Consider the following 16,503-nt stretch of genomic DNA (forward strand, 5'->3'; position numbering starts at 1 on the left):
CTCTATGGTGACTCTTCATCTCAAAAACAGAAGGCTGTTCACACAGACGCTCAGATCTACTTGGTAGTTCTAATGTAGGCATTTCTAGCAGCCATCTTAGAATGACTATACCATAGGCAGAGCTGATAAAATAATACTCAAGAAACTTCACCCACATTTTAATAAAAGCAGCCAAAACATCTCTCTAAACTAAAAATACCAGTATATTTGCAGCAACATGGATGGACCTAGAGATTGTCATACTGAGTGAAGTAAGTCAGACAGAGAAAGACAAATATCATATGGTATCGCTTATATGTGGAATTTTTAAAGAGTACAAATGAGCTTATTTACAAAACAGAAATAGAGTTTCAGATGTAGAAAACAAACTTATGGTTACAGGGGGGTAAAGAGGGGAGGGATAAATTGGGAGATTGGGATTGACATATATACACTATTATATATAAAATAGATAACTAATAGGACCTACTGTATAGCACAGGGAAGTCTACTCAATACTCTGTAATGACCTACATGGGAAAAGAATCTAAAAAAGAGTGGCTGTATGTATATGTATAACTGATTCACTTTGCTGTCCACTTGAAACTAACACAACACTGTAAGTCAACTATATTCCAATAAAAATTAAAAAAAAAACAGAAACCATAAAAAATAAACATAAACTAACGAAAAAGATCCCTGAGTAATATTTTAAGGTCTTATACAATTTAATATTAACGTGTGTTAAAAATTTTGATGGGCCTAATTTAGGATAATAAAAGTTTCTATAACTGAATAAAAATTAAGAAAAGATTTTAAAATTAAAATAATAAAAACACCAGTACAAAAATAATAGCAATGAAGATTATAAAATCAAACTTTAAAAACATTATAGGGGCTTCCCTGGTGGCGCAGTGGTTGAGAGTCCGCCTGCCGATGCAGGGGACACGGGTTCATGCCCTGGTCCGGGAAGATCCCACATGCCGCGGAGCGGCTGGGCCCGTGAGCCATGGCCGCTGAGCCTGCGCGTCCAGAGCCTGTGCTCCGCAACGGGAGAGGCCACAACAGTGAGAGGCCCTCATACCACAAAAAAAAAAAAAAAAAAAAAAAAAAGCATTATAAATACCAACTCCAATAATTTCTTTTACTGTTAAAAAAAGAAAATAGTGACACTTTTCTTAGGGGAAATCTCACCTCTCTCTCTCATACATACACATCATGTTCCCAATGACCAAAAAAATTTTTTTAAATCTAAAAATTATCACTAGACTATGAGTTTCTTGAAGGCAGGGAAAGACTTCACTGAATTATAGGGCTGGGCAAGCAAAATGTAGGACCTCAGTAAATCCCTATTGAAATTAAAATAACAAAAAACAAACTGCCCTTTGAATGTCTTACCCAACTCTAAACATTAGAAAAAGCTTCTCAACTGGCTTCTTTCTACAACTTATTTCTTTATTTGTGCCACCCTCCTCTCCCCCCACTATTTCCTATTGTCTTTATGGAACAAAGCACAATTATATGCTGTAACCCCAAGAAGATTTATAAATTCTCACAAAGAAAAAGCTATATATTGAAAAAGTCACTCTAAAAAAATGGGAACTTTGGTTTATAGTTTCCACACCTCAAAACCAGGTATTTAACAATGGGCATTCATGATTTCTGATGTGCCGGGCCAGCTTACTTTCTTACTTGAATGTCTACCTTTTTAACAACAGAAGCCACCTAGCTTACCTCGATGCATAGTTATTAGACTGATGTCCCAGTGTTCTATGACAATAGCTATATTTGTTATAATGAATGACTAACAAACTGGATCCTTCCTGTTTTGTGGACACTGAGGCACTTTAGTCAGTGATGCTCAGGACACATTACTGACCAGCTCCTTTCCTTCTAGCCCAGACAATACTTGTTAAAACCACGGGCCAGGAAAGCCATAGAACATGCTGTATTTAAACAAGAGCAGAGCACCACCAAGGAAATCTAGTGACAACAGGCCATACTCAAAACCCATAAGCTGAGAGACTCCAAATGACAGGCTTTCCTTTTGAAACAATGTCAATTCCCAATTTAAAGCATCTGCACAGGGACTTCCCTGGTGGCACAGTGGTTAAGAGTCCACCTGCCAATGCAAGGGACATGGGTTCAATCCCTAGTCCAGGAGGATCCCACATGCCGTGGAGCAGCTGGGCCCGTATGCCACAACTACTGAGCCTGTGCTCTAGAGCCCGCTAGCCACAACTACTGAGCCCGTGCGCCTGGAGCCTGTGCTCCGCAACAAGAGAAGCCACCGCAATGAGAAGCCTGCGCACCGCAACGAAGAGTAGCCCCTGCTCACCACAACTAGAGAAAGCCCACGTGCAGCAGCGGGGACCCAATGCAGCCAAAAATAAATAAATTAATTTAATTTAAAAATTCTCCATCTTTAAAAATAAATAAACAAAGCATCTGCACAATTAATGAGGGTTCACATACTACCAACTACCATCAAAAAAAGGTGGGCTCAGGCAGTGATTTTCTAAACGTGACATGAGGCTTATAGAGATTCTCAAGAGCTACTGTCTTCATTTTTAAAGTGAGCTTAGTGCTGAAAAGTGTGAACTGTAACATTTGAGCATGAATAGGGCCACGCTGTCACAATGCTACCCTGCCACTGACAACCTGAATAACAAGCACAACTAGATCTTAATGAAGGTTGACTGGCTCTGGCCCATGTGAAGGAAGCTGCTTCCAAACAAGGTAAAACTGATAAATTGGAAAGTCGAGAATCTGAGATATATACCTAGAGCATGTGAAAAAATGGTACATACGGTTTTCTGTAGCTATACCTGGAGTGGAAAGTTGAAAAACCAACACTCTGAAACATTGATTTGGAAAATGTGAAAGTCCAGAAGAAATCCCAGGTAAAGAACAACATAAATTTAAATGGAATCTTTCCTACAAAATTAAGCTACCATAATTTGATTGTTGGTATTCTGATTTCCTCAAAGAACAATATTATAAATTTACAGCTTACTTTTAGGATTTTTATATTCAAGACTTACATTTTCATCTCTGACCCTCAGAATAGCAAAAAGTTTCAACATTAAGCCAAAACAAAATTACTTGCTATCTCTCATTCAACTGCTCGTAGATCTGCCTGAATGCTTTCTACCATGAGGATGAAAGGCATTTAACTATTGTTTCTCAGGTCTAAGGTGTCTCTTGAAGACCTACATACAAATAGAGGCAACATATACTCATCTTTTTGTTAGTGTTTCACCAGATTGATACACTGAAACACTTCTTTAAAAATGAGAAAACAGAATCACCCAACCAAAGCTAACAATGCAAAAACAGAGTATTCAGTGCTACAGAATCCTTCAAATGTTCATTTAGAAAATTGCATAAAGGGAAGAATTATGTAATTTTCAAATTAGTAACACTGCTTGTAACAGTAGTCTTCACATTTGTGTTTCAAGTATTTTAATGACATGGAAGTTTATATTTAGGTACAGATTGTATTTCATCATCAAGGTCACAAACTGTAAGTTTGAAGAAGTATGTGCGCTCTCTCCAACATTTTTTGAAGGAAAAAAAATCAGTGCCCAAGAGTAAATTCAGCCCTGGCCCAATGTCTTCTGTCTTTGCCTTGCTAGCAGCAAGGATAAGAAGGCTTTTTAAACCTCTCTCCCACATCTCAACTATCCTAGACTCCTACAATATTTTTTTTGGCCAAATTCAGACTTCACGTGTAGAGGTAGTATAGTATACTAGGAGTCAGACACCTAAATTCTAATTCTGGCTCTGCCATTAATTAGCAGCATGACTAAGGTAAATTACTCACTCTAAGTTCCTTGGTTCGAAAATGGAAGTAGCATCTGTACATACGTAAAACGTTGTCAGGAGGAAAAGAGCTAACATATACAAAGCATTTAGAGCACAGTAAGTATTGGGTTGGCCAAAAAGTTCGTTTGGGTTTTTCTGTAAGATGTTACGGAAAAACCCAAACGAACTTTTTGGCCAACGCAATACCTTAACTCAGTAATTGTTAGTTGGTGTTAAAATAATTTATTATTATTATTCCTACTAAATTTTATCTTGTCATTCTTAGACCAACATTCCCTTATGCCAAGATCTTTTTCCATCCTGATTTAGTCAATGAAGTAGTTATACCCCTGTTTCTTCCCATCCATAAATTCAGTAATCTGCCACGGGACTTCCCTGGTGGCAGTGGTTAAGAATCGCCTGCTAGTGCAGGGGACATGGGTTTGATCCCTGGTCTGGGAAGATTCCACATGCCGCGGAGCAACTAAGCCTGTGAGCCACAACTACTGAGCCTGTGCTCTAGAGCCCACAAGCCACAACTACTGAAGCCCGCGCACCTAGAGCCCGTGCTCTGCAACAAAGAGAAGCCACTGTAACGAGAAGCCCACACACCGCAATGAAGAGTAGCCCCCACTCGCTGCAACTAGAGAAAGCCTGCAGGCAGCAACGAAGACTCAACACAGCCAAAAATAAATAAATTTATAACATAATCTGTGATTGTCGTAGAAGCCGCTTTCCCCCAAGTTGAGCAGAGCCTGCTAGCAAACCTGCAATGTAACATCAGCAACACCCCTTTGCAAAAGAAGAATCACTAGCAACTGGATAAAGCCTCACATCGTTATTAGAAGGAAAGGCAGTAAAATATTTACATAAACATTTTTATTTTTCAGGAGAGAAATGAAGCCTTAGCGGTATCTTTCTGTGACAGCAACATTTTGGTCCTTTAATTTCTCAACTTATAAGCAAGAGTAAACTTATCTCCTAAATTCTAGAAGGAATTTAAGAAAAAACAATAAACACACATAAATATATTCTATTCATATTATTTACCCAAAGAGACCATGTTCATGCTGAGCAGCATAAATACTGGCTTCCATTGGAATTCCTGCTTTCTAGGTGGGAAAATTCACATAATGGTGCAAATCTGAATCCACAACATCTATACATTCAAAATAATCTTAAGAAAATTTCCAAGATTATATGATACTAAGGAAATTATCCAATAAATATAATCTTTCTCCCACATTCTGCCTGCCTCATGCATTCATTCCCAAGATTCAGAAAAAATGTCTTTAACAAGATTTTTGACAAAACACTCCTATTAAGAACAAAAGCATCATTCTACCTTTTTACATTTTTTGCCATTAAACTCTCCCCAAACAAGGATGTGAAGAATCAATTTCTGCATCACTGGCTATACTCTTAAAAACACGGTGTTTTCTTATTTAGCTTACCGGAATCGGTGTTTACCAAAACACCCAGAGGGTCTGAATTTGCCTCGGGTGTACTTTCAGGCTTCGAACCACACAAGGGATTGCCTGACCCCATGGCTGCTCTCTGTCCAGCACGACCATTTTTCCATTTGTGACGTTTGCCAGGACTTCTGATTTTTGCCATCTGTGAATGTCTGGCCATCCCCTTCATCTTGCTGGAGTAAGAAAAATGCAATTCTTAATATAAAAGGCACTGACCTTTCAAGAAAAATTTGCAAAAGATTACTGAATGCAAAAGAAATTTAGCTGTCAATCACCTGTCACCGAGTACATTAAAGAGACCAGAATAAAATAAATTCAATGGCTTCCAAAGTAGAACTTTAAAAGGATAACATACCACAATATACCATACTTTATCAATTCCAAATTGCACATTTCCTCCCATAATGTAATCCCTCTGAAATTGGGCTATGTTGTACAATCAACAGCAAGTGAATTTAATTGGCAGCATTCTTTCATTCCTATTATACATTAAGATAAAATGCTCCTTAGACTTTACAATGTGCATTAACTCTTATCTCCTTAATTGTAAGTAGCCTTAAAGTTTCTGACGCTTTTACAAATATGCTACCTTGTTTCTTGTTTAAACTTCATGGTAACTCCTTAAAATAGATTAGACAGGTATTATTCTCGTCACATTACAGGAGGATAAACTTAAAGATCATAGACCAAGCACAATTTCACGGCTAGCTCAAATCAAGCGCCCTCTCAAACCACAGCAATTACTACTCTTAGGAGGAAACAAATACTTATGTGAGCACATACTTATGTAAACTATGCATAGGAAAACAAAGACCATTTAAAAAAAAGGTTCATTACATATACTCTCAATGGACAATAAAACAAAGTAAGAAAATAATACCAAGGCACATAATGATCAAATTGCTCAAAGCTAGTGAAAAAGAGAAAATCTTAAAAGCAGTCAGAGATAAAAGGTATTTTATATAGAGGAACAAAATGACAGCAGATTTCTCTTGGAAACCATGCAAATAAGAAAACAATGGGGCAACATCTTTAAAATACTATAAAATTTTTAGAAAACTGTTAACCTAGAATTACTTATCTAGCAAAAATATCTTTCCAATAGGAAGGTAAAATAAAGATCTTTTCAGACACACAGAGCTGAAAGAAGTCATCTCCAGCAGACCCTCACTACAAGAAATGTTATAGTAAGTCTTTCAGGCAAAAGGAAAATGGTATCAGATGGAAAGATAGATCTACGCTAAAGAATGAGGAGTACCAGGCTTCCCTGGTGGCGCAGTGGTTGAGAGTCCGCCTGCCGATGCAGGGGACACGGGTTCGTGCCCCGGTCCGGGAAGATCCCACGTGCCGCAGAGCGGCTGGGCCTGTGAGCCATGGCTGCTGAGCCCGCGCGTCCGGAGCCTGTGCTCCGCAATGGGAGAGGCCACAGCAGTGAGAGGCCCGTGTACCGCAAAAAAAAAAAAAAAAAAGAATGAGGAGTACCACAAATAGTAACTATATAGGCACCCCAACCATCAGCTAACAAACCACCAGCTGTGACTAAGGCTTGTCAAGATCACCAGATAACCCCCAGCTGACCCCAGATATCTGAGCAGTTAAGACTATCATATGGAGAAAAAAAAAAAAAAGACACCTATTAAGGGTAAAAAGGCAAGCCACAAATTACAAGACTATATATATCTGCACTACCTATACTCTACGCAAAAAAGTATTTGTATCTAAATAAATAACCGCTACTAATCAAGAAAAGCAACCCAATTAAAAGGTGGTCAATAGCACTTGTGTTTGTTTGATTTCTCGACAAAGACTTCTAGACAGGGGCAAAAATAAATCCTTTTTTGCAACCCAGAACTCACTGTTCAGTAAGAGTTTTGATACAGGTAAGAAGGAACATGATACCTAAAAGAGAATCAAGTGATGGGGTGTACTGATAAACATAAAGATTGCTTCCAGGACTATAGAGCTGATAATTTCCCTCATATCTTAAGCTTTTAAATTATCAGCTGTATTGATTTAGTACTCTAATTTTAATGTTGACATGAAACAAAGATGGCTTCTTTTTTTAAGCTTGTATCTTGAACACAGTGTCTGGATTTTAAAAAGGTATTGGCATATCCCAATGATCTGTACTGTTCTAGGGTGTGATGGCTTAGGAGTGAATACGATTTGAACCTAACACATTTTTAGAGGATGTCAAATTGAGAAACAAGCAGATCCATCTCCTGACCCTAAACATGGTCCTAAAGTAAATCGCTTGAGGAATTTGGATCCCAAAGATTACAGGTGTGGAATTTTGAAGCGTGTCCATATTCCCCTGGAGATCAAAGAAGCCCAACTAAAAGAATTGTGGGCTAACATAACAACTTCTTTTTGAAAGGGCTATTTTATCTTGAAGATTATGAGTTTGGAGGAACTAAGGTGATTGGCAGTGGAAAGAATCAGAACACGTGAAATTCCTTAAAAATTTATTGACAAATAATTTTGTCTATGTTACATATAATTTAAAAATCGCTTTAAAAAAAATGGTCAAAGACTTGAACTGGCACTTCACAAGAGAATATCGACATGACGGATAAGCATATAAAAAGATGTCCAACATCGTTAGTCACGAGGGAAATGGTATAACATGAAGAAAAGGTATAACAATACTATGCATTGACCAGGACACACAGCAGTTAGATGCAGAGTCAGTAGGAGTATAAATTAGTACAAGTGTTTTGGAAAACTGTTTGACTACATCTATTATAACTAAATATCTAGTATGACCTAGTGTGTGTGTGTGTGTGTGTGTGTGTGTGTGTGTGTGTGTGTGTGTGTGTGTGTGTGTGTATGGCCAATGTAAACAAGAAACAAGTACTTATGTCCACAAAAGACACTTAAAAGAATGTTCATAGTAGCTTTATTCATAATAGCCCAAATTGGAACCAACCCAAATGACCAATAGTAGAATGAATATATATTCTCACAATTAAGTTCTATATAGCAACAAGAATGGATTTACAGCTATACACAACAATATGGATGAATCTCACAAGATAATTTTGAGCCACAGAAACTATACGCTAAAGAAGACACATCAATACTATATGATTCCACTTATACCAGGTTCTAAGAACAGGTAAAATAAATTTATGATGATAGAAATCAGAAAAGAGGTTACCTTTGTGGGGAGGCATGGAACTAAGGATAGCCTACGAAAGAAACCTTTGTAAGGTAAGACGTTCTATGTATTATTAATGTGTGGAAGTTACATGGGTATGTAGGTATGTGAACGTATATAAATTCATTCAGTTGTACACTCAATACAAAACAAAATGGAAAAAATTCTATGAATGTGAGGCACTGGGGAAAATGGGATGTCTCATACACTGCTGGTGGGAGAGTAAACTACAATAGCTTCTATGATAGGTATTTGGCAGTCACCTATCAATATTATAAATACACATGTCTTTTGACTCAGCAAAACCACTTCTAGGTATCCATGCTCAGAAATATCTGCACATGTGTAAAATATATGTACAGGGCAATAATGGCAACTTTTTATTAGTAAAAGATTGGTGAAAACTTAAATGTCTGTCAATAGAGAATTTTTTTGTTTAAGAAAAAAAAAGACCCTTTGGGATATTCTTATGCTTCTTACACACCCTCAGAGAATGAGGAGTCTTGTTTATATGTCAATATAGGACAATCTCCAAGTATATTATTTGGCTAAAAAAGGCAAGACGTACAATAGTATCAAAAAAGGAAGGGCTTCCCTGGTGGCGCAGTGGTTGAGAGTCCACCTGCCAATGCAGGGGACGCGGGTTCATGCCCCGGTCCGGGAGGATCCCACGTGCCGCGGAGCGGCTGGGCCCGTGAGCCATGGCTGCTGAGCCTGCGCGTCTGGAGCCTGTGCTCCGCAACGGGAGAGGCCACAGCAGTGAGAGGCCCGTGTACCGCAAAAAAAAAAAAAAAGGAAAAAAAAAGACTATTATCTATGTGCTATATAAAGATGAAATATCTCTAGAAAGATAAAATGCGTTGCCTCTGGGAGGGAGAACTGTTTAGCTAGGATACAAAGACAGAAGAGACTTGTTACTGTAAATCGTTTTGAAAACCACATAAATGTAGGGTACTACTTATTTTTAAATATAATTTTAAAATTTTTAAATAAAAAAGTTACAAAAGCAAATATTTCAGAATTGAAAGTGTAGAGGGTTTAGGATTTGGGTGTATGCTTTTTTATTATTTATAAGTACATACATTCATTTAAAATAAGCATTGAGGGTGCAAGCAATTTTAAGGAACTTACCCATACTGTGTCGTTGTCAACACTGCTCCTCTCTTTTCCTTTTCAATTTTTAACTTTTTCTTCCTTTCGATATTAGCCAGAGTTGGGTAATTTCTAGAGAACAATAAAAGTCCATTATAAAAGGGCTTTTAGAGTAAATTTTAATTATGCAATCAAGCAATTGTTGCATTTAACAACTTTTGTTTAATGACTAATGCAGTAAATTGATATAAACTTTTAATTCCTTCTGGAATTTTTTTAAGGGTGAAAAAGTAGACTGTAACAATGCTACTCAAAGTATATACCAGCTGCCAGTCCAAACTCTGCTACCAGTCTGTTACCAAGTAAGAAGCTTACAATAGAATTTAAATCAAATATATCACATAATGTGCTGAAACTCATATATAGAGTTCATTTATTTGGCACATACCCATAAATACTATAAACAAAAAGGTATTTTCTTATGCATCTACTTATGCAAATACATACTAGGAGGTATATCCAAAGTTACCAAGATGAGGAAGAGACAGTTCTTAAAAAAAAAGCTACAGTCTACCAGGAAGGTTAAGAAAAGCATGGTTATTTCTAAAGACTAGTTATAACAAGACAAAATATTAAGCATCCCAAGGAGTATAAGGGAGGTTGGGAAGGAAAGATCCTATCTAGATGGAGAAATCCACAAAGAAAGGAACATGAAAGACACTGGTCTTAAATGGTGTTAAGAGACAAAAATCTGAAGGAAAAGCGTCAGCATGTGCTTTTTTTTTTTTTTTGGCCGCGCCACATGGCCTGTGGGATCAACCAGGGATCGAACCCATGCCCCATGCAGTGGAAGCACAGAGTCTTAACCACTGGACTGCCAGGGACCTTTTTTTTTCTTTTTTTGGCCAGAGTGTTCTAAGCAAACAATGCAGACAAACCAAGGCCTCAGAAAGTGTGAGAGAATGGCAAGTGGTTCATTCTTAAAGAAACAGTTACAGGCAATCAGACCAGAAAGGGAGGCTGGGGCCAAAATGTGCCTCGAATGCCAGACGAGAAAGCTATTTTTAATTCAGTGGCGTTGGGGAGCCACTGAAAGTTATGAACAGGGAAAGATATGAACAAGGCAGTGAAAAGAATTAAATCTGACAGCAGCGTGCAAGACGAATTGCTCTGACAAAGGCTTTCTTTGTTCCTTAGCACAGCTGTGTGGTGATGGGGGCACCAAACTTCGGTGGTGAGAGGAACAGATACTAGGAGCATAAAAAGCACGAAAGGAGGGGAACACAGACAGCCCTCTACCACTCAGCCTGGCTGCTCATTAGAGTAAATTTTGAGAAACATCAACACATCATGTTCTGCCATCATTTCGAGGACACTGTCTCTACCCCCTTCTTTTTTTAACATCTGCATCACTGACTGGGATAGCACAGACAATAGAAGCCCATGGGCTGGGCACACTGGAAGATAAGAATAGAAATGACATTGAGTAAGTGGTGAAGTAATCAGAAAAAGAAAGGCAATGAATTTCAGTGAGGACAGTGCAAAGCAATCTATCCAGCCAAGAAAAATAAACTCCACAAATAAAAGATGATTAATGTACAAGTTATAAATAAACATAAGAGGAAAAGATCAAGGTCACAGGAGATAAAAATCTGACAGGCAGTCAGCACCACATGAGTACAGTTTTGGAAAGCAAACATAATCTAAGGCGATATGAAATGGACTCTGGCACAGGTACAAGTGTGAAATCATCCTCTCATGACACTCAAAGGTGATCAGAAACTCTCAGGGCACTGCATCCAGCTTTGTACTTCTAAACTGAAAAGGAATGTTAAGGAAAAATAAAACTTGGAGGGGATTCAAAAGAGACTCAAAGATGATTAACAGGATGAAAAAATAAAACCTCTGAAGAAAGATGAAAGGAACTAGAACTATTTGCAGCCTTTAAAAGAGGGAGAGAAGTGACAAAAAATGATCTTACAGAGAAGATGGCAGCCAGCTTTTCTCAACCTGAAGACAAACTACACCGAAGCAGAAATGATGAGGAAAAGGTGATGACTTTCACAGGCACCACAGTGTCTAGACGTGTAACTCACAGCTAATCAACACTCTTCACACCTCTGAAATTCACTTATTCTTAGTCTTAAAAACGTTAAAGAAACACAAAATGTGTTTCTTTAACGTTTTTCTTCTGAGTGTTACAGAGCAACCCTTAACATGTTGGGTCATATGCTAAACATAAAGACTTGGTCCTACAGTGTTTCATGTATAAGCAAGGAGCTATGTAAATGTTTCTCAATGATAAGGAATATAAACAGTTTGTTACAGGAAGTGGATTTTAGGTGAGATATAATAAAGAATTCCTTGAATGAGACATCAAGAATGTTGTGGAAACTCCTTTGGTGGAAGTCTTTTAAAACAGCTCACTTCTTCTTTCTGGCTGACTGAAGTGTCACTTTCCTAAAGGTAGGGGATTTTTATATCCCTTCCAAAGTTATAAGATTCTATTTTTCAGTGCTTAAATTAATAAAATTTTCTTGCAAAAGTTATACCATTCTTATTTACATAGAACCTAGAGACTAAAAACTAGGGAAAACAAGGGTACCAGAGAGCAAATTATCCCCCCAAATGGGAAACCAGAAACACAAGACCTAGTTATACATACAGCAATAATCAGAAGCCCCTTCCAGCAACATACTAGTGAGATACAAGAATAAGGAAAAGTCTGGATCTTTGATAAAGGACACAGTTCAGGTTTCTAAATTACACAAATCCAGAGAAAACTGTTGAGAAAAATCACAAATTGTGTTACATTGTACAATTACATACCAATAAAATTTAGTCCAATATCTCCTGGTAGAGAATGGATGTTATAAAGCTATAAAGACTGTGACAAGTGGTATTTTCACAGTTGGTTTCTCTATTTTTATCTGCTAAAATCACTTTTCTCCCTACTTCCATCTTTTCCCAACACCCCAAAAGGAAGTGGCCCTGAAACCGTATGCTCTCTATCTTGCTCTCTTCTCCCTCTTTCATTTCTTACCCCCTCTTTGTCTTCCCCTTGCCTAAGACTTTAAGCCTCCAGTGACAATCCTTAAGCCCCAGAGTCAATAAATTAGCAACATGGAACCAACCATTATCTTAGCACATCTCATTCTGGTTACCCTTCTCTTTCCTTATACTCAAATCACCACCCACTCCTTGGCTTTTCCCTTAAGCCTCTTCTGTAGAAAAACACAATCCCTCTTTATTCTCCCTGAATCACAGCTACTTCAACACTACTGCATTTTTATTTCAAAGTCTTTCCAAACTTCAAAAAGATGTAGCATTCTTTAGGAGCACAGCCCCTCTGCTGGAATTCTGAAAGAACTGGGGACACAGCTGTAAAGCGTTTCCTCAGAGCCACAGTAACTGCAGTATTAAAATAAATAACACAACTACTCCACCTAGTGGACTCCAAATCTGCCGTGAAGTATGTTTCAACATCTCAAAAATAAGAGGTTTGGGAAACGAACCTCTACCACTCATTTTTCCTAATGCCAAATCATACAGCATTTGTACCCGACAGGAATTAAGAAAAAATAACTACCGGTTTTTTTTGGCTAGGATTTCTTTTTTTGCAGGTTATTAGTGGAAAGCCTTAAAGTTTTTAATTAAACACAACTATGGATGTTTGTCAGAACTATGCATTAAAAAAGAATAAACTTCACCTTCAAATAAATTGGAGGGGGAGGGAAGGGGTGGCACGACCCCTCTCACAAGAAGTCCTGCAAAACGAACTGATTGCCCTGCCTTCCAAAGACGCCAGCTATCCCTTGACCAGACACTGTTATCCCCACACAGCAAAAATTAATGCTTCAGTTGCCTGTGCTCTCATGGCCACCTACGGATATTCTTCCCACGTCTCCCATTAGAGTGAGGGTCTTAAAGGCAAGAGTCTACTACTATCTCTTTTCAGTAACCTTGGCCATATATAAAACAATCTTTGCCTTTTCAAATACTGAATGTTTACCTCTAATTTCAAGCTAAACTCTTGTCAGGAAGTTATTCAAAGCTATAATGTACATCAACATAAATTCAAAGGTGGCTGAGAGTTCTCGATTACATTACAAAACCAAACTAGTCTTCTACCAGGGACTTTAGAGAAACACGTGCTACCTAAGCTAGTTTGCATCTTCAAATGTTAATATTCCTTAAGTTTCTCTAGCCAGTGGAATTTTTTCCTTTAAAGCACTTGTTGCACAAAACCACAAGGTGGCAGAGTTCACGTTCAAATGGGGAAAGCTACTGTAGAAAGTAATGCATTCAAATACAGATCAATTTGGTTTGTCTTGGTGATGATCTGTCCTATGTGGTGAGAATTTATTGTTCAAACCCACAGCAGTTTAAGTACCATTAGTTATATTACTGAATTCCAACTACAGTTATTAATCTGATCAACACTGCCCAATTTCTTTAACAATGACAAAAGTATAGTTTAAAACATAAATTAAAAATATGAATCTCAGCAAGATTTCTCCAACCACTTACTTGTATACACCAAAATAGAATAACACCCATAATAAAAATATTTTCAAGCCCCATTTACATATATCGACATTTATAAACATCCCTTCTACCTATGGCACCATGGGATATAAACAGTCACACAAACCATGGTTCTTACATTTCTAAAGCTTGTAATTTATTTTTTTAAAATAGACACATAAGCAAAAAAGTTCATCAATAGTACCATAATGAGGGGCACATACACTAAGGAGGCAGAGGGGATACCACATTCAAAGAGGAACAAGATACCCCTCTAGGCAGATAAGGAAAAATACTCCCAAAATTTTAGTCTGGCAGGATTTCAGCTGGACTAAAGCAGTGAGCAGAAGAACTTCAAGGATAGAGAAGGGAGGATTTTCTGGAAGCAGCATGATCAAAACAGAGGTTAAAAGTTCAAAAAACTTGTTTGGGATATGAAAAAGAAAAAAACCAAGTCTGGCTGGGACAAAGAACTCCTATAAGTAATGTGGGATTAATCAGGAAAGATATGTTAAGCCCACATTACAGTACCCTGACTGTCAGTTCTAAGGTGTTGTTTTCACTGGCATTTTACCTGGCTAAAATAAAATCAGTTTAACAAATTTATTTTTAAATTTTATTCTACATAGTCATCTGTGTAACTAAGAAATACATGCATACTAGCATCTCAATTTGCATGAAAAAAGAACACAAAGAGAATAGCCTAACCTCGTTGGTCAAAGTCAATTTCTTAAGTGTGATCAACACTGCTGAGCGTTCCTCTGCAGAGTGTACTTCAGCTGTGTGGTTTTCTTGAACAACACTTAGCAACTAAGCCAGGGCTGAGATTTTGCCAGGTGGGTGTAACGAAGGGCAACGGAATGAGGGAGCTGAGCTTCTGAGAGTGGTGGAAGTGACTTAAACTTGGCAGAGAAGCAAAGACAGAAGGGGGATGAGAGAAAAAGAAGGTAAAGGGGGTAAGAGGTGGGAGGCTTCAACTAGTCCGGGACCAGGTACAGGTGACAGTGAGACAGTTGGATGAAATGCAAGTTATGACCAAAGAGGAGTAAGCCCAACTTCAAGATTTCTGGGGCAGGAAGTCCAGAAGATCCACAGGGTGGCCGTGAAAGTAAGTGGCAGAAACTGCATGGAGGTAAAGGACACTGGAAATTGGAAGGTAAAAAGGTGCCAGATGAAACTCTTTACTGTAAGCTGTGAGTCTCAAAAAGTCAGCGGAATTCAAAGGATACACACTTCTGTTGGACCATCTATATATATGCCAAGGGCAGGGTGGTAAAGGCAACTGCAATCCGCTTTGTTAAGAATCACGGGGGAGGGACTTCCCTGGTGGTCCAGGGGTTAAGAGTCCGCCTTCCAATGCAGGGGATTGGGTTCGATCCCTGGTTGGGGAACTAAGATCCCGCATGCCGCGGGGCAACTAACCCTGCACACCGCAACTACTGAGCCTGAGCACTTTAGAGCCCACACGCCACAACTAGAGAGCCCACACGCCGCAACTACTGAGGCTGTGCCCTCTAAAGCCCGTGCACCACAACTAGAGAGAAGCCCGCATGCAGCAACAAAGAGCCTGCACTCCACAACAAAAGATCCCATGTGCCGCAACGAAGATCCCGCTGCCGCAACTAAGACCCAACGCAGCCAAATAAATATTTTTGAAAAGAAAAAGAATCATGGGGGAGGCTGTCAGAGCTGCAGAGAGCTGTGGAAACAGATGGCAGGAAACTCCAAGAAGAAGGACCAAGGAGCAATCATCTGGAATCCACGTCAAGGGGGCCCTACAAGTCACAAAACCAGTCACTTTTTGTTCTTGTTTTATTTAAACTTTCCACAGCAATCTGCACTGATAATCACATCTTCCTTCTTGAAAACCTCCCTTCTACTGGCTTCCACGACAGGTCATATTCTGACTTTTCTTCTACTTCTCTGGCTCTTGCTCAGCAGGCTTGTTGGTTTTAACTCCCTTTTAGGCTATCTTCCCTTTCCACTCTACCCTCTCTCTGTGGGGTATATCTTCTGCATTCATGGTTTCATGATTTTAAAATATCTATCTCCAGCCAGTCTGGTCTGAGTCCCAATACTTACACAACATCTTCAAATAGACATCTCAGAATCTCCTCATACTCAACGATGTCCTAAATCAACACCTCCAAATGTGATTCTCTTCCGGGATTCGCTGTCTGAAGAACAGGCACCACCTTTCACAAAGGTGCTTTCACAGAGGAACTTGGACATCTCCTCAAAACCTCTTTCCTCCTCAACCTCACAACTGTCCAGCTACCAAACAGTGCCCATTTTTATGTTCTATATCCACCTAGTTCTGTCCCCACAACTGCCATCTTTCAAAAGCTTCTATCATCTCTTACCTATATTCAAGTTCCTATACTCATGCCAATCTGTCTGTGCACTAGCCCCTACCTCCCCTTATTTCTTCCTAATTAGGTCTAAGTTCAGCTCAACTGCCCT

General features: G+C 38.7%; 1 protein-coding gene and 1 non-coding gene across 2 annotated transcripts in view; one reads left to right on the plus strand and one right to left on the minus strand.

Annotated features, from left to right (window-relative positions):
• Window positions 1-16,503, minus strand: part of NUFIP1 (nuclear FMR1 interacting protein 1) — a 43,931-nt gene that overhangs the window by 12,724 nt on the left and 14,704 nt on the right. The window contains exons 6-7 of the mRNA XM_004274570.4: window positions 9,553-9,645; window positions 5,241-5,434 (exon numbers count right to left, since the gene is read on the minus strand). Of these exons, the coding sequence (XP_004274618.1) occupies window positions 5,241-5,434; window positions 9,553-9,645 (287 nt within the window). The remainder of the gene's footprint in view (window positions 1-5,240; window positions 5,435-9,552; window positions 9,646-16,503) is intronic.
• On the plus strand, window positions 7,036-7,156 carry LOC117203133 (small nucleolar RNA SNORA40). The gene has a single exon (XR_004485776.1). It is a non-coding gene; the product is annotated as a small nucleolar RNA SNORA40 (small nucleolar RNA).

The sequence above is a fragment of the Orcinus orca genome, chromosome 18 (genome assembly GCF_937001465.1).
Source record: "Orcinus orca chromosome 18, mOrcOrc1.1, whole genome shotgun sequence".
Lineage (NCBI taxonomy): Eukaryota > Metazoa > Chordata > Mammalia > Artiodactyla > Delphinidae > Orcinus > Orcinus orca.